The sequence below is a fragment of the Salvelinus fontinalis genome, chromosome 8 (assembly GCF_029448725.1).
Source record: "Salvelinus fontinalis isolate EN_2023a chromosome 8, ASM2944872v1, whole genome shotgun sequence".
NCBI classification, from domain to species: Eukaryota; Metazoa; Chordata; class Actinopteri; order Salmoniformes; family Salmonidae; genus Salvelinus; species Salvelinus fontinalis.
This window is the reverse complement of record NC_074672.1, coordinates 8072728-8094822: the sequence shown is the minus strand read 5'-3', so window position 1 is coordinate 8094822 and position 22095 is coordinate 8072728. Positions and strand designations below refer to the sequence as shown.

General features: G+C 43.0%; 1 protein-coding gene across 1 annotated transcript; it reads right to left on the bottom strand.

The window, feature by feature from the left end:
- Positions 1–464: 464 nt before the first annotated feature.
- On the bottom strand, positions 465–21808 carry LOC129860457 (serine/threonine-protein kinase 35-like). The gene is made up of 3 exons (XM_055930853.1): positions 21066–21808; positions 16810–17592; positions 465–3337 (listed from the first exon to the last, which is right to left on the bottom strand). The coding sequence occupies exons 1-2, from the start codon at positions 21601–21603 to the stop codon at positions 16877–16879; spliced, it is 1254 nt and encodes a 417-aa protein (XP_055786828.1). The 5' UTR covers positions 21604–21808; the 3' UTR covers positions 465–3337; positions 16810–16876.
- Between the last annotated feature and the right edge of the window lie 287 nt (positions 21809–22095).

Sequence of the window (22095 nt, the reverse complement as noted above, 5' to 3'; positions counted from 1 at the left end):
ATAGCTATCACACTTAAAGAAATTGATGCTACACTGGGCTAATAAATATGGAGGATGGATTGCCTCGACCGTGATGGGGCAGCACAAGCTGCTGTCTCAACTGAATCCTGGAAACACGTTGACGAGTCAACCATCAACTACCGTGCTCACTTCAAACAAAACAAAAGCTAGTAGTTAAGACAGTGGACAATATGCCCAATATACTGCGGTTCAACTATTTGTTAAAATAGTCCACACTCAGCAATCAAGAATGAGCTTTTGTAATGATCCAGCCCTGGTTTTAGACAGTCAACCATTACCTGAGCGGGTATTGCAACTCGGACTTCGCGTGACGAATTCTCATGAGCAAAAATACAAGTCAAAATCATTAAAAAAAAATACAAAAAAGAGACTTCATAATCCAGAAGGTAGCGTCTTCAAAGTGGTAGTGTTTGAAAAACGCTGACGACAACTATCTTGGGGGGGGGGGGGGGGTGTGTACGTCTGGGGTGTATAATACCTGTCCACTCAACTGCGATTTCCACACACACACCCCTCGTTTACCGTGTGAAGTGAAACGACCAAAATGGGCTCAAATGGTAAACAAGGAACATGGCACCATGCACTATTCACTAAAGTTACAGAACACAGACAAGAAAACCAACTGATGGCTCAACATGTTATACGGAGCATTACTGTGTACTGAACATGACATTCTGCCAGTTTGGAAATGCTTTCATTAAGAGAAGAGACTTCAGCTAGGCAGATGTTGTGGACTAAAGTGGACCCATTTTGGAAAGACGTTTCTAGCCTCGTCTTGGTGTTACTTGGGGAACTATTCCCAATACATCCCCATACAGACTTCCTAAATGGAAGTACATCCACAACAGATATTCAAGAACCACTCAAAGATCAGATGATATTGATTCCAACTGTCCTTTCGATCCCATAGCATTATTTACACAATGTTAAAGGCAAATTTTATTGTAACACTATCAAAAGTCAAATAAGTGTTTAAAAAAAAAAGACATTTTTGGAAGCACTCAAAAAAGGTTCCCACTTTTCCCTTACATGGTATTAGACTGCAAAGTGAGTCTGAGTAGCCAGAATACAATTCACTTGGTTAGGGTCATGAATCTTCATGCACATCTCACACTGAAACCATAAAATGCTCACTATTTTTTATTATAAATTCCTGTAGAAAATATGACTGTGCAAGTTCAAAAACATAATGGTAAGTGACATACAATATACACGTCTAAGACTTTTCATAGTAATTACTAGCTACTCAGTCAAAAGTTGGGAGTTAATATCATTTTTTGGTCTTAAATTAACATCATTCCATATCATGCCTCCTTTTTTGGATACATGATATAATCAATTTCGATTTAGCCCAATATTACATTGTGACACCAGTGTCCAAACTCTTGGACAATTTGGTTAAAGCAATGCCCCTAAAACCATTTTATAATCTCATAGAGAGACAAACAGTTCTGTCTTCAAATGCACAACATATCAACTGATACAGGCCTGCTACCAGGGACAAATTATATACTGCATCAAAATATTTTTTTATATACTGCATTAAAATATTTGATTCACCCCCCAAAAAATGAGTTAGCTCTCCATTTGATGAAGGTAAAGTAAGGCACAAGAGTGTAGAGGGAGGAAAAAAAGGGTGTTGATGCAGCTTGGTTGATACTTGGTCCGTGAGTCCACATTGAGGACGGGTAACTGCTTAACCAACAAAAAGGGCCTAAACCCACTGTTGTTAATTGTCTGTATAATAAAGTTGTATTGAATTTAATTCCCATTCACAGTATACAAGTCATAGAGATGCTAGTAAATTACTAAACTCTCAAAGTTCCAGAATGGGGTGAAAATAGCAACCATATTGGCCAAACCAGTCTCATTGGAATGAATGGCAGTAGAGGAATAACCCTGCTTTTATTTATCAAATGCCTTTTATCTTTCTGCATATCAGAAATTGTGTAATAGATTTAGTCATAATTATAAATGCCATTTATTTAGGTTTAATAGCAATTTTCTGTATAAATAGCCTTTAAAACAGACCATAACAGTTCTCTTGGAAAGCTGGGAGTGTCATTATATGATACAGTATCAGTCAATACCTGTTGCATTTACAACTTGTCTGAGTCTCATCATCAATTTCAGCCAGTGTATGCCTGTGGATTGACTGCATTGTATGAATGGAATGTTGGCATGTATAAACTGGGTAGTTCGAGCCCTGAATGCTGATTGGCTAACAGCCGTTATATATCAGACCGTAAACCACGGGTACAACAAAACATTTGTTTTTACTGCTCTAATTACGTAGGTAACCAGTTTATAATAGCAATAAGGCACCTCGGGGGTTTGTGGTACACGGCCAATATACCACGACTAAGGGCTGTGTCCAGGCACTCTGCGTTGCGTTGTGCCTAAGAGCAGCCCTTAGCCGTGGTATATTGGCTATATACACCTCACCTCTTCGGGCCTTATTGCTTATTGGAGAAGAATGTTTGCTGTTTATGGGGCGTGGTCGAGGGTAATTCCTTATTATTACGCGAATAGACTCAGACTATTGGCAGTTAAATTATTCCATAAATGTTTTAAAAAAGTGGCCTAAATCTGTCTGGCTAGCTAATAAACAGAGAGTGCAGATACAATAACGTGTATGTTTGTCAGCAGTGCAGTTAAATTCTATTTCCATAATATCTTATCATAGTACTGGTAATCCATGGCTGACCAACTCCCTGACCAAAATGTCTGACATTTATCCCATCATAAGAAGGTTCACGTCCATCCCAGTACTAAGTCCATGATACAAATTAAGTCCCTTCTACATTATCATCGGTCATTTTAGGAAAACTTTTTAAACCTCTGGCATAGAGGGTCCACAGTGCAACATGTTAGCCTCTCCAGTCCATACGTGACAATGATCCATTCATACTAGCCTGTGGCCCCATCCAACAACACATGTCAACATTGGAGAAGGAAGAACCCGTCCATAACCGGACCAAAGAAAAAAAGATATAAACATAACTTAATCACGATTACTCCTTTGGGCCATTTCAAAGCAGGTGTGCAAGGAAGCACTGGTCTGGCATAGCTGACCATCATACATTGGTGAATGTCTTTTGGCTTTTTGGTGACGACGTTCCAAATTTAAAAAACAGAAGATGCGGGGCGAGAACCTGACTTTCCATACGACTTGATTGCATAGCTTTTCCTGTGATGGTGTCCTGATTTTTGAAGTGCTGGCCTCAATCACAGAGGCGTTACAGTTCAGAGATGATCAGAGTCCCTTTTTCCACCTCTGTACAGACTCGGGATCCCACATTGAGTTAGTAAACATCTGGAAAGAGGGGAGAAAATAAGATGGTTGAATGTCAGCCAATATGAAATAGAGGCTTACAGGTTATGAGTATCATTTTTCTTTAGGCAGTGCTATTAGTGTACTGTGGAACTCCAGTGCATGTTACTGAACCAGCAAACAATATCTGTGCATACAAAATGAAGCCTATAGAATTGTGCCAATACGCAAGATCATTCAGATGTGCATGATTGGTGGGATTCATTATGCAACCGACTGGCACGTCTCATGTCACGGATTGTTTCATGGTATAAATACCCTCGGGTTCACTACAATAAATTCCTAGTCTACACAACCCCATTAAATGGCCCCTCTTATGCAGCAACCACTGCAGCACCTGAGGTTCCTCAAGCAAAAGGGCCCCTTTCCTTCGTTAACCCTGCTCTCAGCTGCTGTAAGGGCCCTACAGCAGCTGACAAGGACAGGCTAAATGCCGGCCATTATTGATTGCTCTTAAGCTCGGCGGTGGTGGCCGACTTCACCTCCCATTCTAAGTCATGTGCAGGCTTGCTGAGGAGGAGGATGCACGCTGCCATGAACCAGGGTCACGGTCCTTAGGGCAAGCAACAGAAAATGCTTTCAAATGTTTTTCAACAAAAAAAAACAGAAATGTGTGTTTCTTATTGAACAAGTTCAACCAGTTCCAGTGAGTTTTCTTCCCGTTTAGTGCCTAATGAACACGAGTCAGCTAAAAGGTCCTGTCCAGACTCTGGGTGGGAGACACCTACTCTGAGCACAGGGCCATTTAAAGACTGCTGAAACAACCTCCCCCATGCCGCTAGCATGCTTCCCATACCGCGACTCAAACATGTAAGATTGCGTAACTACAAAGACTCTTGCAACCTTTTGCCATTTTAGGCACCCAATTGAACCCCCCCCCCCTTTTTTTTTTACACTAAGTGTCAAATTGAATTAAACAAATCCAAAATCTGTTTTAAATTAGCTAACCTATTGTTGGTTTGATTGTTGTTGGTCTGGAAAAAGGGGTGGACCGTTTGCTAGTGTCCGTGCCTGCAGCAGGAACCAAGGCAAACATCACATGAACAAGAGGGGCTGCAGGGTGTAACTGAGCCACATTGTAATTCTTCAACCATCCCACTACGTGTTGCGTAACATGCTCCCCCAAAAGGGCTATCTTGTTAAAACCCGTAGAGACTAGCATCTGCAGTGGAGACGTGGGGGAGGAGGGCTTCCTCTAAGTCCAGGATACATGCAACTCATTACCATTTGAGTTTAGGAAAATAACATCCATTTTTTTACGAGTGGTTGTGTAACCAAACCAATGCATGACCCTCGCTGGCTGGGTGTCAATAGAGTTGAAAAGCGGTGGTAAATGTGGTTTGGTAGCACTGAACAATTCGTGTAGCTTTTACACAGAAAGCACTTCACTTGTACTCTATTAAAGATTGAGATGATTTATGCAAGTAGGCCTAAGAATGCAGATGCCAACGTGGGTTTATGTGGATACTGATGCCTCGATTACACTGCCAAATAACGGGGCTGTAAGCAACAGGTCGACCGCTAGATTTTACACCATAGAATTACATGGGAATTCAAAGAAGTGACTTTCTAATAAACCAGTAAGTTCCCGTCTCATTTAAGCTTCTCTTTAGATACTCGACTAACTGGAATTATTCATGCTCCTGCATTTGAAAAGGCTGAAAAGCCTCAGTCCACCCACCACTGCCAGACAAGTACAGTAGTTATATGACAACAAGTCGTGACATCACTGAAGAATCCCTACTGTTGACCAACCACTGACGAAGGGGCGTAGACTTCGGTTGGCGTCAAGAAAAATTGTGCCCCCAGTCAACCGAAGAAAAAAAAACTTACTGAAGTCCAAAACGAACAAAAACGTCACAAAATGTCATAATATATGCACAAACTCTTTCGTCTGGGAAGCATGCAGATGCTTTTACCCTCTCCAGAGAAAGAGAGAGGGCGATGGAGAGAGAAAGGCAGGCAGGCCTCGTTCAGCATAGCAATTAAAACCAGCAGAGGAGTCTGGTCCTCAACAAAACCGGTTATAACTAGCTCTGTACAAACCACAACCACACCATAGAAAACCATTAAATAGAGCTTAAGGAACTGAAAGCGCAACAGAGAAACGGACAAACTTATGCAACGCCCAAACTTATGCAACGCCCAAACTGACACGGAGGTTAGCTGTGCCTGTGTGTTTGTTTTCAGGTTTGAGAGGAATTCACCTCAAGTAATTCACCCATCTTAAGTGATTAAATATTAGCGCGAGTTGAGGATTCGTGGGAAAGTGGTGGTGATTTATGGCTTTGGTTGGGGTTGGCAAAGTGTGTGGAGCTTTGGAGACTCTCAGTGAAGCTACCGCAGTGACGCTTATCTAGAATGTTCGTAGTGGAAAACATCCTTGAGAGCGAGCGCAACCTGATCATGCATCTCTCATCCATCAGTTAGAGTTTAAAAGGCTCCAACTATAATCAGAAGAAGAATACTGAAAGGCAGAGCTTCAGAAATAAGTGTTTGACAAAATAAAGTGATTTAAAACAAACATGGCACCAAAGAGCACTGAGACTCACTTACTCTATGCCTACGCAGAACTCTAGCACTGCCATAGCACTGGCAACCAGACAGTGATATAGGCAGAGTCTAAGGCAGGGTGAGACTAGACCCTGAGGGGTGCGTACAAAAGCAGATCCATTAGATTCAATTACATCACCAGCCAACCGTGCTGTTTGACTGGGGGCAGAGGAGCAGAAAGGCAAAGGCCCTCCAGTTATGACAGTGACACAGCATTTTAAAAAACAACATACTTCCTAGTATTACTTGCACAACCAGGTGATTCGACTATCAGCTTTCATGGAAACCTGACTTTCCATACGACGTGTGAAGCTCACAACAAATGTATCTTTGGGTTGTTAACCCAAGTTCCAGGCAGGCTTCTTTGAAAGCCCTTTCATTACAAGGGTCTTTTATAAAAAAAAAAATTACAATCCCTATTACTCAGTTACACACCCAGTTACATAACTAATCCAAAATGCTCTCATTCTTCAACACCCGCCCTTTTCTCACCCGAAATCCGATACAAAACAAGTGCCCTCCTGCTGGCATTTCTCAGTCAACTCTAATATTATGTTTAGCTTTTGCTGACTTCAGTCAAGGCCACCGTCCCACTCCCCAACCAGTTTCCCTGATAACAAGCCTCTATACATACAGTAAGACACGCCCACAGAACACACAGTACTGTACCATACAGCCAAACCACTGCGTAAACACCATTTCCATAGAGACCCTAGTAAAGAGAGTGTGAGCGAGTTCAAGTTAACACGAGCTTCTGCTCGCCTAAAGTGTACTGTGTGCCCTGGGCCAGTTTTGAACTAGACTCTGTATGGGACCCATACACCGTACACAAAAAGACTTATGTAAAGCACTACAGTCAGTGCTCCTTGCTGATGTCACGGACTTAAACATTCATTAGACAAGCCTTTCACGTGACATGTTACTTCGCACCATGTGCAGTGCACTCTAAATCCCCCAGTTCATACAAAAATCCTACTACAGTATTCACATTGTCAAAACATTATTTCAAAAGCTAATGCGCATTGGTCTGGTTTATCTGGGTACAGAGGCAGACAGACACACAGGCTGGCAGGCAGGCAGAGACACAGAGGACAAGATGTTCCAAACGTGAGCCTTCACCGAGAAAGAGCAGCAGCCTCATTGTCTACCAGTGGGAGAGGGGTGGGGGCGCGCGGGAGGGAGAGTGGAAAAGTGGAGGGCTCCTGAACCCTGCATCGGACTGGCAGCTGAAGTCCGTGCAGCTATCCAGAGGTGGGAGGGTGGGGGACGCTAACACTAACCATGGACTGCTCTCAGAGTGTAGTGGAGGATGGAGGATGCCCACAGCAGTGGTTGGTACTGGACTGAGATGATGACCTCACCTTCAGTTCTGCATAATCCTCTTGCACTAACTTGAGCAGTGAAAGGATTAGTATTTAATACAGGATTAACCCCCCCCCCCCCCCCGTAACCCTCCATTAACGCCCCGTGTTCAGAGCGACAGATTGGACGGCGCAGATGTAAAAGCACGGTGGCTAGGAAAAACTATTTTCAAAAAGGCAGGAACCTAGGAAGAAATCTAGAGAAGAGCCAGGCTCTGAGGGGTGGCCAGTCCTCTTCTGGCTGTGCCGGATGGAGATAAGAGTACATGGGCATTAAGGCCAGATCGTTCAAGATCTTCAAACGTTCATAGATCATCATAGATGGCCAGCAGGGTCAAATATTAAGCAGTGGTTACAGAGGGTGTAACAGCACCTCAGGAGTAAACGGCAGTTTGAGTGTGCGCAGATCAAGTATTTTAAAGAAAACAAAAAGGCTACCATTTGAACACTGGTGCCTTACGCCCAACCACACAGGCACTGGGAGTCATCCACTGAGAGATAACAAGTCTGAATAGTCTCTTAGAAAAACAAGGTGAGGACAACCCCGGCCCAAAGACTGACATGGCACAATGCCCTACGAGGAATTAATCAGCCTACCAGGAAATTCCCATATGTCATGATTTTAAAAAAACAGGACTAAGGAAGGAACACAAGGTATAGTCTGCAGAGCAATGAGTTCAGGCCAACCCGTGGTGTTGAAAAAGTGAACATGGGTGGGGTGTGATGCGAGTGTACCTGACAGTTAAGGCAAAGGGCGTCTGTCACTCAACTTAGCCCAGGAATAATAGGGCTTGTTTACAGATAACTGATACCAACTCTCACTCACAGAGGAGGAAGGAAGGGCTGGGTTTGGCTGGGCTGTGTTTGCCTTGGGAAAGGTGACGAGCCCAGCTGATCTGCTCATCTACAGGCATACAAAGTGCTAAACTAAAAGCCCCTGAGGCGATGATCTGTAGGACAGTGTTATGAAATAATGAAAAGTGGGCCAGAGAGAGAGGGGGGAGGGGTGGAGTTTGAACTGGTACTGGCAACTATACAGGGTACATTTTGGCCCTTGGGCAAGTAGCATGGTTTTGATTAAAGCCAGAGAGCAAAAGAGAGAAAGAGGGTGAGGGGTTATCTGAATAAGCAGACAAACAACGAGTGGTAAGAGACTGAGCTAGGGGTCTCCAGCATGCAGAGTTACCCATGGTAGAAGTGTTGCCCATGGTAGAAGTGATCAGAAAGTGACTTTTTAGACTTGAACGCCAAAACATTCAGGAGATTGAAGTTCTCAAACTTTACCCATTTTGCATACCCTACCCTACGAGACATTCATGTCTTCATCACTGAAATAGATACACGGTTGAGTTTGATATAAATTTGAAAGCTTACAAACAGGGTTGTCAAACTGTTTTATTGAAGAACAATAATCTGATGTGTACCAGCTAAATTGCAAGGGTCTGAAGGGATAGGTCCATCCTAGAAATTCTATTTCTTTGATCAGAAGGACACCCGCTCTGAATTCAAGAGTATAGTGTGTCTCAACCGATGACGGGCACAACAAACACTTCAGATTAGTTAAACTTACCTTATTTCAAGAAATCATAGAATAGTTTGACAACCCTGTTTGTAAGCAATTCAAAGTATATAAAATTCTGTTTGTCCATTTCAGTGATGAAGACATGGATGTGTCATGGTAGCGTGTGGTATGGAAAATGGGTCAACTTCGAGCACCTCTATGTTTTGGCATTCAGGTCCAAAAAGTTACTTGGGCAAACATTAGGACCAGGATGAGACCAGTATCGCGATACTCGTTAGTATCATGGCAAGGAAACAAAACACGGAGTGAATTTAACTTCTTCAAAAAAACATCCAGAATCAAATTCATGGGGGTGTATACTTCATGATTAACGACTCATGGTGTAAAAATAACAACATACAGGAACTCAAGTCCACCTGACCTAGAATTACTTAATCAAATGCCGACCATATTATCTCCCAAGAGAATTCTCTTCAGTTATCGTCACAGCTGTGTATATACCCCCTCAAGCAGATACCACGACGGCCCTCAAGGAACTTCACTGGACTTTATGTAAACCATATATCCTGAGGCAGCATTTATTGTAGCTGGAGATTTTAACAAAGCAAATTTGAGAACAAGGCGACCTAAATTCTATCATCATATTGATTGCAGCACGGGCAATACACTGAACCACTGCTACTCTAACTTTCACGAGGGATACAAGGCCTTCCCTCGCACTCCCATCAGCAAATCCGACCACTACTCCATCTCGCTCCTACCGTCTTATAAGCAGAACTCAAACAGGATGTACCCATGACTATAACCATTCAACGCTGGTCTGACCAATCGGAATCCTCGCTTCAAGATTTTTTTTGATCAAACGGACTGGGAAATGTTCCAGGCCGCTTCAGAGAATCGATGCATGCTAACTCCATGAGTGAGTTTATAAGGAAGTGCATTGAAGTTGTTGTACCCACTGTGACTAATAAAACCTACCCAGACCAAAAACCACAGATGGCGGCATTCACACAAAAATGAAAGTGCGAACCACCGCATTTAACCATGGAAAGAGGATTGGGAATATGGCTGAATATAAACAATGTAGTTATTCCCTCCGCAAGGCAATTAAACAAGCGAAATGTCGATATAGGGACAAAGCGGAGTTGCAATTCAACGGCTCAGACAAAAAACATGTGGCTGGGTTTATACAGGCAATTACGGACTACAAAAAGAAAACCAGCCACGTCACGGACACTGACGTATTGCTTCCAGACAAACTAAACACCTTTGTCCGCTTTGAGGATAATAGTGCCACCGACGTGGACCGCTACTAAGGACTGCGCCCCCCCCTCCCCTTCTCCGTGGCCGATGTGAGCAAGACATCTAAACGTGTTGACCCTCACAAGGCTGCCGGCTCTAACCGCATCCTCAGAGCATGCGCAGACCAGCTGGCTGGTGTGTTTACAGACATATTCAAATCGCTCCCTATCCCAGTCTGCTGTCCCCACATGCTTCAAGGACGGCCACAATTGTTCCTGTACCCAAGAAGACAAAGGTAACTGAACTCAATAACTAATGGCCCGTAGCACTTACTTCTGTCATCATAAAGTGCTTTGAGAGACTAGTCAAGGATCATATCACCTCCACCATACCTGCCACCCTAGACCCACCTCAGTTTGCTTACCGCCCCAACAGGTCCACAGATGATGCAATCGCCATCACACTGCACTATCCCATCTGGACAAGAGGAATACCTATGTAAAAATGCTGTTCATTGACTACAGCTCAGAATTTAACACCATAGTACCCTCCAAGCTCATCATTAAAAGCTGGAGGCCCTGGGTCTCAACCCCACCCTGTGCAATTGAGTCCTGGACTTCCTGAAGGGCCGACCCCAGGTGGTGAAGGTAGGAAACAATACCTCAAAACTGGGGCCCCAAAAGGGTACGTGCTCAGCCACCTCTTGTACTCCCTGTTCACCCATGACTGCGTGGCCAAGCACGCCTCCAACTCAATCATCAAGTTTGCAGACGACACAACATTAGTGGGTTTGGTTACCAACAATGACGAGACAGCCTACAGGGAGGAGGCGTGGTGTCAGGAAAACAACCTCTCACTCAACGTCAACAAAACAAAGGAGATGATCGTGGACTTCAGGAAACAGCAGAGGGAGCACCCCCTCTATACACATCGAAGGGAAAGTAGTGGAGGTAGCGGATTTAAGTTCCTCGGCATACACAGACAGTCACAGACAAACTGAAATGGTCCACCCACAAAGACAGTGTGGTGAAGACCCAACAGCACCTCTTCAATCTCAGGAGGCTGAAGAAAATGGGCTTGTCACCTAAAACCCTGACAAACTTTTACAGATGCACAATTGAGAGCATCTTGTCGGGCTGTATCACCGTCTAGTACAGCAACTGCACCGCCCTCAACCGCAAGGCTCTCCAGAGGGTTGTGCGGTCTGCACAACGCATCACCTGGGACAAACTACCTGCCCTACAGAACACCTACAGCACCCGATTGTCACAGGAAGGCCAAAAAGATCATCAAGAACAACAACCACCAGAGCCACTGGCTGTTCACCCCACTAATATCCAGAAGGCGTAGCAAAGCTGGGACAAAGAGATATAATCTGTTTTTCAATCTCAAGGCCATCAGACTGCTAAACAGCAATCACTAACTCAGAGAAGCTGCTGCATACATAGAGACTCACTAGTCACTTTGAACTAACCACTTTAATGTTTACATAGCTTACATTACTCATCTCATACGTACAGTTGAAGTCGGAAGTTTCCAAACACTTAGGGGTTGGGGTCATTAAAACTTGTTTTACAACCATTCCACAAATTACTTGTTAACTTCTTGCAACTATAGGGGGTGCTGTTTAGCATTAGCATAATTTGCTCTACAGATTAAACTGCCTAGTACTCAATTCTTGCTCGTACAATATGCATATTATTATTATTATTATTGGATAGAAAACACTCTCTAGTTTCTATAGCCGTTGGAATTTTGTCTGAGTGAAACAGAACTCAATCTACAGCACTTTTCATGATAGGGAGTCAGATTTCAGACATCTTGGCCCCTGATCTGGAGTCAGTTTAAAGGTCCGTGTAAATGCTATGGAGAAACAGACACTTCTTACGTCTTCCCCTGGATGTCAGTACGTGATGACGCTTTGAATGGAGTCGATTGCGCAATCAGTGCCTCTATAAATCACAAAATACCGGAAGTAACTTCCTTTGGCTGCCTGCGCCTGGCGCGCGAAGGACATCGGACTCGCCTCCTTCCAAGCTTTAGTTTAGCCAGTAATATTTCTCCGGTCATGTTTTTACCCGTTATAGGTGTTAACAGCATCATAAGGTAGTTAATTTGAACCGTTTTATAGCAATTTATATCCGTTTAGTGCGATTTTGAGGCATTGCTTTGTTGTGCACTTTGAAGCGTTTCGGGGTCCCGGTCGAACGTTAGTGGGCATTTCGACAGACAAGAGGACATCTTTCGACCAAAAGAAGATTAGACCCAAGAAAGGATACATTGCCCAAGATTCTGATGGAAGATAAGAAATATTTAAGATGATAAATCGTTGTTCTGTAGAAAAATGTTAAACGCACGTTCCGCCATTTTGTTAGGTGTAGCTTCGCTTGGCGCAACCTGTATTGAAAAGTAAGGATAATTTAAAAAATGTAATTCCGCGATTGTATTAAGAATTAAATTGTCTATCAATCGCTGTCCACCCTGTATTTTTTAGTCAAGTTTATGAGTATTTATGTATAAGACTAGATCACTGTCTAATATGGCGCACGACATTTTCTGACCAGCTGGGCTACTTTTATCATTGTCTAACCATGATTTTGGTGGCTAAATATGCACATTTTCGAACAAACTCTATATGTATGTTGTAATATGATGTTACAGGAGTGTCATCGGAAGAATTCTTGGAAGGTTAGTGAAAAAAATTATATATTTTGGCGATGATAACGATATCGCTCTCTTTGGCTTGAATCAGTGCTCGGGTAACGTTTGCATATGTGGTATGCTAATATAACGATTTATTGTGTTTTCGCCGTAAAACACTTAGAAAATCTGAAATGTTGTCTGAATTCACAAGATCTGTGTCTTTCCATTGCTATGTGCTGTGTATTTTTAAGAAATGTTTTATGATGAGTAAATTGGTAATACAAGTTGCTCTCTGTAGTAATTCTAGTCGCTTTGGTGAGATTTGTGATGGTGGCTGCAATGGCAAACTATGATTTATACCTGAAATATGCACATTTTTCTAACAAAACCTATCCTATACCATAAATATGTTATCAGACTGTCATCTGATGAGGTTTTTTCTTGGTTAGTGGCTATCAATATCTTGGTTTAGCCGAATTGGTGATAGCTACTGGTGGAGAGAAAAAATGGTGGACAAAGAAAAATGGTGTCTTTTGCTAACGTGTTTAGCTAATAGATTTACATATTGTGTCTTCCCTGTAAAACATTTAAAAAATCTGAAATGGTGGCTTTATTCACAAGATCTGTATCTTTCATTAGGTGTCTTGGACTTGTGATTTAATGATATTTAGATGCTACTATTTAATTGTGACGCTATGCTAGCGATGCTAATCAGTGTGGGGGGGGGGGGGGGGGGTGCTCCCGGATCCGGGGTTGAGGCTCGTGAAAGGTTAACAAACTATAGTTTTGGCAAGTCGGTTAGGACATCTACTTTGTGCATGACACAAGTGATTTTTCCAACAACTGTTTACAGACAGATTATTTCACTGTATCACAATTCCAGTGGGTCAGAAGTTTACATACACTAAGTTGACTGTGCCTTTAACTTATTATGGATAGGGGGCAGCATTTTCACATTTGGATGAAAAGTGTGCCCAGAGTAAACTGCCTGCTACTCAGCCCCAGTTGCTAATATATGCATATTATTAGTAGATTTGGATAGAAACCACTGAAGTTTCTAAAACTGTTTGAATGATGTCTGTGAGTATAACAGAACACATATGGCAGGCAAAAACCTGAGAAAAATCCAACCAGGAAGTGGGAAATCTGAGGTTTGTAGGTTTTCAACTCTTGGCCTGTCGAATACAGTGTCTATGGGGTCATTTTGCACTTCCTAAGGCTTCCACTAGATGTCAGTCTTTAGAAACGTGTTAGATCCTTCTACTGTGAAGTGGGGCCGAATGAGAGGGGAGTCAGGGAGCTCGCTCGCGAGAATGCCAGGAGCTCGCGATACTTGTTCACGTGAGGGAGAGCTCTGTTCCATTGCTTTTCTGAAGACAAAGGAATTCTCCGGTTGGAACATTATTGAAGATTTATGTTAAAAACATGCTAAAGATTGATTCTATACTTCGTTTGACATGTTGCTAGGGACTGTAATATGACTTTTCGTCTGAACTTTTGCCTGGACCTGCCCGCGCGAACCAAAAGGAGTAAATTGGACATAAATGATGGACTTCATGGAACATTTATTGTGGAACTGGGATTCCTGGGAGTGCATTCTGACTAAGATCATCAAAGGTAAGTGAATATTTATAATGCTATTTCTGACCAACATGGCGGATATCTCTTTGGGTTGATTTTTTGTCTGAGCGCCGTACTCAGATTATTGCATGGTTTGCTTTTTCCGTAAAGTTTTTTTGAAATCTGACACAGCGGTTGCACTAAGGAGCAGTATATCTTTAAATCTGTGAATAACACTTGTATCTTTTATCAATGTTTATTATAAGTATTTCTGTGATTTGATGTGGCTCTGTGCAAATTCACGGGATGTTTTGGAGGCAAATCCAAATGTAAACTGAGGTTTTTGGATATAAATATGAACTTGATCGAACAAAACATACATGTATTGTGTAACATGTTGTCCCGGGAGTGTCATCTGATGAAGAATATCAAAGGTTTGAGATTAATTTTATCAATATATCTGCTTTTTGTGACTCCTCTCTTTGGTTGGAAAATCGCTGTATGCTTTCTGTGACTAATTGCTGACCTAACATAATGATATGGTCTGCTTTCGCCGAAAAGCTTTTTTTGAAAATCGGACACTGTGGTTGGATTAATGAGAATTGTATCTTTAAAATGGTGTCTAATAAAAAAATAAAAAAAGTTTGAGAAAATTGAATTATGAGATTTCTGTTGATTGAATTTAGCGCCCTGCAATTTCATTGGCTGTTGGGAACACCAGTCCTAGACAGGTTAAACAGCTTGGGAACTTATGTCATGGCTTTAGAAGCTTCTGATAGGCTAATTCACATAATTTGAGTCAATTGGACGTGTATCTGTGGATGTATTTCAAGGCCTACCTTCAAACTCAGTGACTTTTTGCTTTTTGAAAATCAAAAAGAAATCAGCCAAGACCTCAGAAAAAAATTGTAGACCTCCAGAAGTCTGGTTCATCCTTGGGAGAAATTTCCAAACGCCTGAAGGTACCACGTTCATCTGTACAAACAATAGTACACAAGTATAAACACCATGGGACCACGCAGCCATCATACCGCTCAGGAAGGAGACGCGTTCTGTCTCCTAGAGATGAACGCACTTTGGTGCGAAAAGTGCAACTCAATACCAGAACATCAGCAAAGGACTTTGTGAAGATGCTGGAGGAAACATGTACAAAAGTATCTATATCCACAGTAAAACGAGTCCTATATCGACATAACCTGAAAGGCCGCTCAGCAAGGAAGCCACTGCTCCAAAACCGCCATTAAAAAAAAGCCAGACTACGGTTTGCAACTGCACATAGGGGACAAAGATCGTACTTTTTGGAGAAATGTCCTCTGGTCTGATGAAACAAAAATATAACTGTTTGGCCATAATGGCCATTGTTATGTTTGGAGTAAAAAGGCGGAGGCTTGCAAGCCGAGGAACAACATCCCAACTGTGAAGCACGGGGGTGGCAGCATCATGTTGTGGGGGTGCTTTGCTGCAGGAGGGACTGGTGCACTTCACAAAATAGATGGCATCATGAGGCATGAAAATTAGGTAGATATATTGAAGCAACATCAAGACATCAGTCAGGAAGTTGAAGCTTTGTCGCAAATGGGTCTTCCAAATGAACAATGCCCAAGCATACTTCTAAAGTTGTGGCAAAATGGCTTAAGGACAACAAAGTCAAGATATTAGAGTGGCCATCACAAAGCCCTGACCTCAAACCTATTTAAAATTTGTGGGCAGAAGTGAAAAAGCGTGTGCGAGCAAGGAGGCCTACAAACCCGACTCAGTTGCACCAGCCCTTTCAGGAGGAATTGGACAAAATTCACCCAACTTATTGTAGAAAGCTTGTGGAAGGCTACCCAAAACGTTTGATCCAAGTTAAACAATTTAAAGGCATTGCTACCAAATACTAATTGAGTGTATGTAAACTTATGACCCACTGGGAATGTGATGAAAGAAATAAAAGCTGAAATCATATTCTATTATTCTGACATTTCACATTCTTAAAATAAAGTATTGATCCTAACCTAAGAGGGAATTTTTTCTAGGATTAAATGTCAGGAATTGTGAAAAACTGAGTTGAAATGTATTTGGCTAAAGTGTATGTAAACTTCTGAATTCAACTGTATGTACTGTACCTTATACCATCTATTGCATCTTGCCTATGCCGCTCGGCGATCGCTCATCCATATATTTATATGTACATATTCTTATTCTATCCCTTTAGACGTGTGTGTATTAGGTAGTTGTTGGGGAAGTGTTAGATTACTTGTTAGATATTACTGCACTGTCGGAACTACAAGCACATCGCTACACTCGCATTACCATCTGCATGTGACCAATACAATTTGATTTATGCATTCATTTTTCAGGCTATAGCACACTATAGTTTTACATACAGCAGGTTTTTAAAAAGTTCAAAGACTTGGGTCTCCGTCGTGGTTTCATATTTGCCATGGGAAAAAAAGTGATACTGGTATCGTCACAGCCCTAGCAAACATGTATGAAAGGTCTTGTTCAAATCAAAAGGGGATCAGTCAGAAAGTGATTGAAATCATATGGAACGACCCACGTGTGGTGTCCATGTGAGGAGGAAAACCTACCTGGTAAAAAAGCAGACCCTTCTCTTACTGGCCATGGTTTGGAAAGGGGAATGGGAGGGGAGCGGTGTCACGCAGCACACGTGACTAGGTTCACCAGCACCTCCAGTTGGAAGGCATCAGGCCGGTCCAGGGGGTTGACCGCAAGCATGTCCTGCAGAAGCTTTTTCACCCCCTCAGACATGGTGCTGCGTGTCTTCTGCGGGATGTGGAGCACCATCTTGGGGTTCCCCAGGAGCGCCTCACCCACTGGCACAATCTCAGTGCCCCGACGCACGTAGGTGCCCAGCAGCTCACGCTTGGACTCGGCGTCGATGAAGGTGATCCGCTCCAGCATGGCCCAGATGATGATGCCCAGGGCAAAGATGTCCGCCTTGGCCGTGTAGTGGCCCTCCCACACCTCGGGCGCCATGAAAAAGTCTGAGCCACATGTTGACGACAACCAGAACTTATTCACGTTGTTTCCGTCGCCTCCAGCTTTGGGGTGCTCATTGCCGTCTTTGCCCAAGCCTGCGCAGACCTTGCTGAGGCCGAAGTCAGCCACTTTGAGCACAGGCAACCCTGACTTCTGGGAGATGAGGATGTTGTCAGGCTTGAGGTCACGGTGCACAATGTTGTTCTGGTGCAGGAAGGCCACGGCACTGGTCAGCTGGCGCATGAAGCTCTTGTTGGTGCGCGGATCAGGCCGTCGCGAAAGGATGTACTGGTTCAGGTCCCCGCCCTCGCAGAACTCCATGATGAACCATAGGTAGCACGGCTCCTCCGGGTAGCCCAGAATTCGCTCACCTAGGGAAAGAGAGACAAAACAGCATTTAAGAGTGGCAAAACCAATGGAACCTCGCCAATCGTAAAGCCTGTCATCTTGGCCGTAGACTAAATCTGGATGTTTTAAAGCCAATTTCCTGCAATTCTACGCATTTTGCCATGACTTATGCCACCTGAGTGCCTCAAACGTGATAAAAGCAATGGAGGCCCCATTGTTTTGAATTTTAGATTCTGTCTAGCTCCTTTATCTTTTCTACATACTTTATTTTAGGTTTTTGTCGTTTAAGTTTGCACTGAATTTAATTTTTTAATTTAAGTATATATTTTGGACAGTCGGCAATGACTTAGCACCGGCGGCCTGCTGCTGCTGCTAAAAGAATATAGGGGAAACACTGCCCCCCCTTTCCACATCATGTGCAATGATGGCTATGAAAACAAACAGGACTTGTTTCTCAAATAAACTGTGGCAAGCTATCTACACACATTAACATAGGCTGTGTGCAACAGCGCAATCATCAACGCACAGATCTTGGCTAGGGTCTCTGGGTTTGTGTCCAAAGAACGCACCTAAAAATACTGGGTGGGTGCGACCCCCTGCCGACACCTAATTTGGGAACCACTGGCCTAGACAAGTTAAGACAGTGCTGAAGTGTTAGCTGAGCATTATTGTCCAACAAACTTTCACAGATAAACAAAAAAAAGAAACGTCCCCTTTTCAGGACCCTGTCTTTCAAAGATTTTGGATTTTTACGAATTAATGTCAGATCTTCATTGTAAAGGGTTTAAACACTGTTTCCCATGCTTGTTCAATGAACCATAAACAACTAATGAACATGCACCTGTGGAACGGCCGTTAAGACACTAACTGCTTACAGACGGTAGGCAATTAAGGTCACAGTTATGAAAACTTAGGACACTGAAGAGGCCTTTCTACTCTGAAAAACACACAAAAAAACATGCCCAGGGTCACTACTCATCTGCGTGAACGTGCAGTAGGCATGCTGCAAGGAGGCATGAAGACTGCAGATGTGGCCAGGGCAACAAATTGCAAAGTCCGTACTGTGAGAGGCCTAAGACAGAGCTACAGGGAGACGGACGATCAGCTGTCTGTCCCCACATGTAACAACACCTGCACAGGATTGGTACATCCGTACATCACACCTCCAGGACAGGTACAGGATGGCAACAACAACTGCCCGAGATACACCAGGAACACACCAGGAACGCACAATCCCTCCATCAGTGCTCACTGTCCACAATAGGCTGAGAGAGGCTGGACTGAGGGCTTGTAGGCCTGTTGTAAGGCAGGTCCTCACCAGACATTACCGCCAACAATGTCGCCTACGGGCATAAACCCACTGTCGCTGGACCAGACGTGACTGGCAAAAAGTGCTCTTCACTGACAAGTCGTGGTTGTCTCGCATGGGGAGATGGTCGGAATCACGTTTATTGTCGAAGGAATGAGCGTTACACCGAGGCCTGTACTCTGGAGCAGGATCGATTTGGAGGTGGATGATCCGTCATGGTCTGGGGCGGTGTGACACAGCATCATCGGACTGAGCTTGTTGTCATTGCAGGCAATCTCAACGCTGTGCATTACAGGGAAGACATCCTCCTCCCTCATGTGGTACCCTTCCTCCAGGCTCATCCTGACATGACCATCCAGCATGACAATGCCACACTGCTCGTTGTGTGCGTTATTTCCTGCAAGACAGGAATGTCAGTGTTCTGCCATGGCCAGCGAAGAGCCCAGATCACAATCCCATTGAGCATGTCTGGGACCTGTTGGATCGGAGGGTGAGGGCTAGGGGCATTCCCCCCAGAAATGTCCGGGAACTCTCGCAGGTGCAATGGTGGAAGAGTGGGATAACATCTCACAGCAAGAACTGGCAAATCTGGTGCAGTCCATGAGGAGGAGATGCACTGCAGTACGTAATGCAGCTGGTGGCCCCACCAGATACTGATTGTTACTTTTGATTTTGACACCCCCCCCCTCCCCCCCTTTGTTCAGGGACACCTTATTCCATTTCTGTGGAACTTGTTCAGTTTGTGTCTCAGGTGTTGTATCTGATTATGTTCATACTAATATTTACACATGTTAAGTTTGCTGAAAATAAACGCAGTTGACAGTGAGAGGACGTTTCTTTTTTTGCTGAGTTTAGGATGATCATCATACACTATATTCATTCTAGGCTTCAAAACACCATGCTTTCAAAGCTGTGCAGAAAGTGACAAATATTGATGATTAAATGTTAATCAAAATGTTGACTATATAGCCTAGAGAAGCTCCTTTTGTTTTGTTTTTTAAATTATGCATATTGGATAAAATTATGTCAAGTCAAGATTATTATTTAATTTGTTGAAAAAATAAATGGCCTGAAATGATGACACTTACATAACTAATTATACAAAGGATGGCCAGCAAAGGCAGTACTGAGGCTAACGAGCCTAGAGATGAAAAGCAAGATTCAGCAGTATCTGTGGGCCTCAAAACAAAACAATCTAATCCTAATTAATATTGGCATATTTCACACTTGGCTCAAATAAGCTTGACAAGGGAAAAAAGGTCACGTGACGTACATTTCATATTCATAGAAAATATAATAATAAATAAGAGGCAATAGCTTGGGTTAATACCATCAATTGCAAAACATATCGATTGCTTGATTCAGTCATGTATGCAAATTTGCAGCCAACCAGGAAAGGGTTTACTGATGGCCAACTAGAACACTGTTCTCAAGTGCTGGGAATAGCACACTGTGCCTATAGCGCATTGTGGCAGTTAACCTATACGTGGCACATGGGCATTTCGAAATCTTGTTCTTAAAAACAAATGAATGAGACTGATCAACCTGGAAAATAAAGCAAAATAAAGCATTATGATGGTACATTGTGCGACCCCCCCCCCCCCCCCCAGACATTTACCCTGCCCCCACCCCCAATTGACATTTATCATTGCCACAGCTGTTCATATGTATATATTATTTCCAATGTTATTTTTTTATATATTTTTTCACTTTGTCCTGCAATGCCAGAGCTCAGGGGGCAAAAATTTCACTGTACCCTATAATTACGTCTGCAACCCTGTACATGTGACTATTAAAACGAATCTAATAACTGCCCATCTATTCTGTTTGCCATTCAAAGTAACCAAATAGAAACAGGTAACGTTAACATGTTACACAATGCTACATTTGGTTTAAAAAAAAAGTGTAGGTTTATTTCGCTTATCTACCTCGTTTGTATGTGCTGATCAGCAACTTCGAAAAATGTACCTCCTTTTTGCAAACAATGGGTCAAACACTGAGTTAGCAGCAAAGTTAATAAGGAATTATGATTTTTTTGATTGGCCTGCTCTGTACTGATCAGGACGAGCTAATTTAGCAAGCCATGTTATCGTTTTAATATAGGTAGTTATAGTAGCAACTAAAGAGTGACAACAAGAACCAATCAGGCAGTGGATTTCGTCGAGGTAAAAAGTAGCTAAAAGGTACCTTTTAGTGAAGTCTCCACCAACCGCAGGTATTGTTTGGACCTTTTATTCCCATGACTCATTTTCTGGGCCATTCCATTCCTTTGTAGCACACATTCCTCGAGCTGCACCACATTCTCGTGCTTCTTCTCCAGGCTTGCCAAAGCCCAGAATTCTGACAGAGCGAGTTCCACATTTTCAGGAGCGTTACACTGGAGTTTTTTAACCGCTACCCTTGCCCCTGTCCTCCGTGCAATTGCCTCGAACACTACCCCATAACTGCCCCTTCCGACCTCTCGCAACAGACTGTAGCGTGGTGCCATAACCATAGCATGCTCCTCGAGGTTCTCGTTCTTACTAAAGTTCATAGAGAAACAGTGCTCCTCCATGGGGACATCGATGTCCACGTTGTTGTTCTCTACCGCTAGCGACCTCAGGACTTTGCATACCTCCCGTTTCGTCATGTTGGCGGTAGCGTTCTGTGCTTCGACCAGCCTTTTGTAAGCCCTCAGACTTCTTGGGGTTCTTATCTTTCGCCTCCTCCCGCTGCGTATATCCATGACTTATTTTTGGTCGAAAACAAGTGTTTAGGAAAAATATGTGTATTTTTCATTACTTGAGTTAAACTAATGACTATCAAATTTATGACGCGTAATTGTTATAGATTAACCGTCAGATAACCCTCCCTTTCTTCAAATACTGTAAATCTGTTTAGCTGGCTAATGACGCTATGATGCCGCTCTAAAAGAAACGTGATTAAATAAGTGTCTGTACAGCCTCCAATGTATAAAAGGAGATGGGAGGGAGTGGTTTGCTCCGATTGGTCCATCTGACAGATTAAGCAGGTAAAATGACCGCGACTAAATTAGAATTCTCCGCTGTTACTCAACATTTAACGTTAACGATGATCATACTAACCCATTATATCACACTTTATTAATACCTTTTAAAGTCAAATATGTCATGTAATAATAACATACACATACAATAACATAAGTAATACACATTGAAGTTTGCGCGGTTCCATTGATATGCAAAGGAGGGAGAGATAA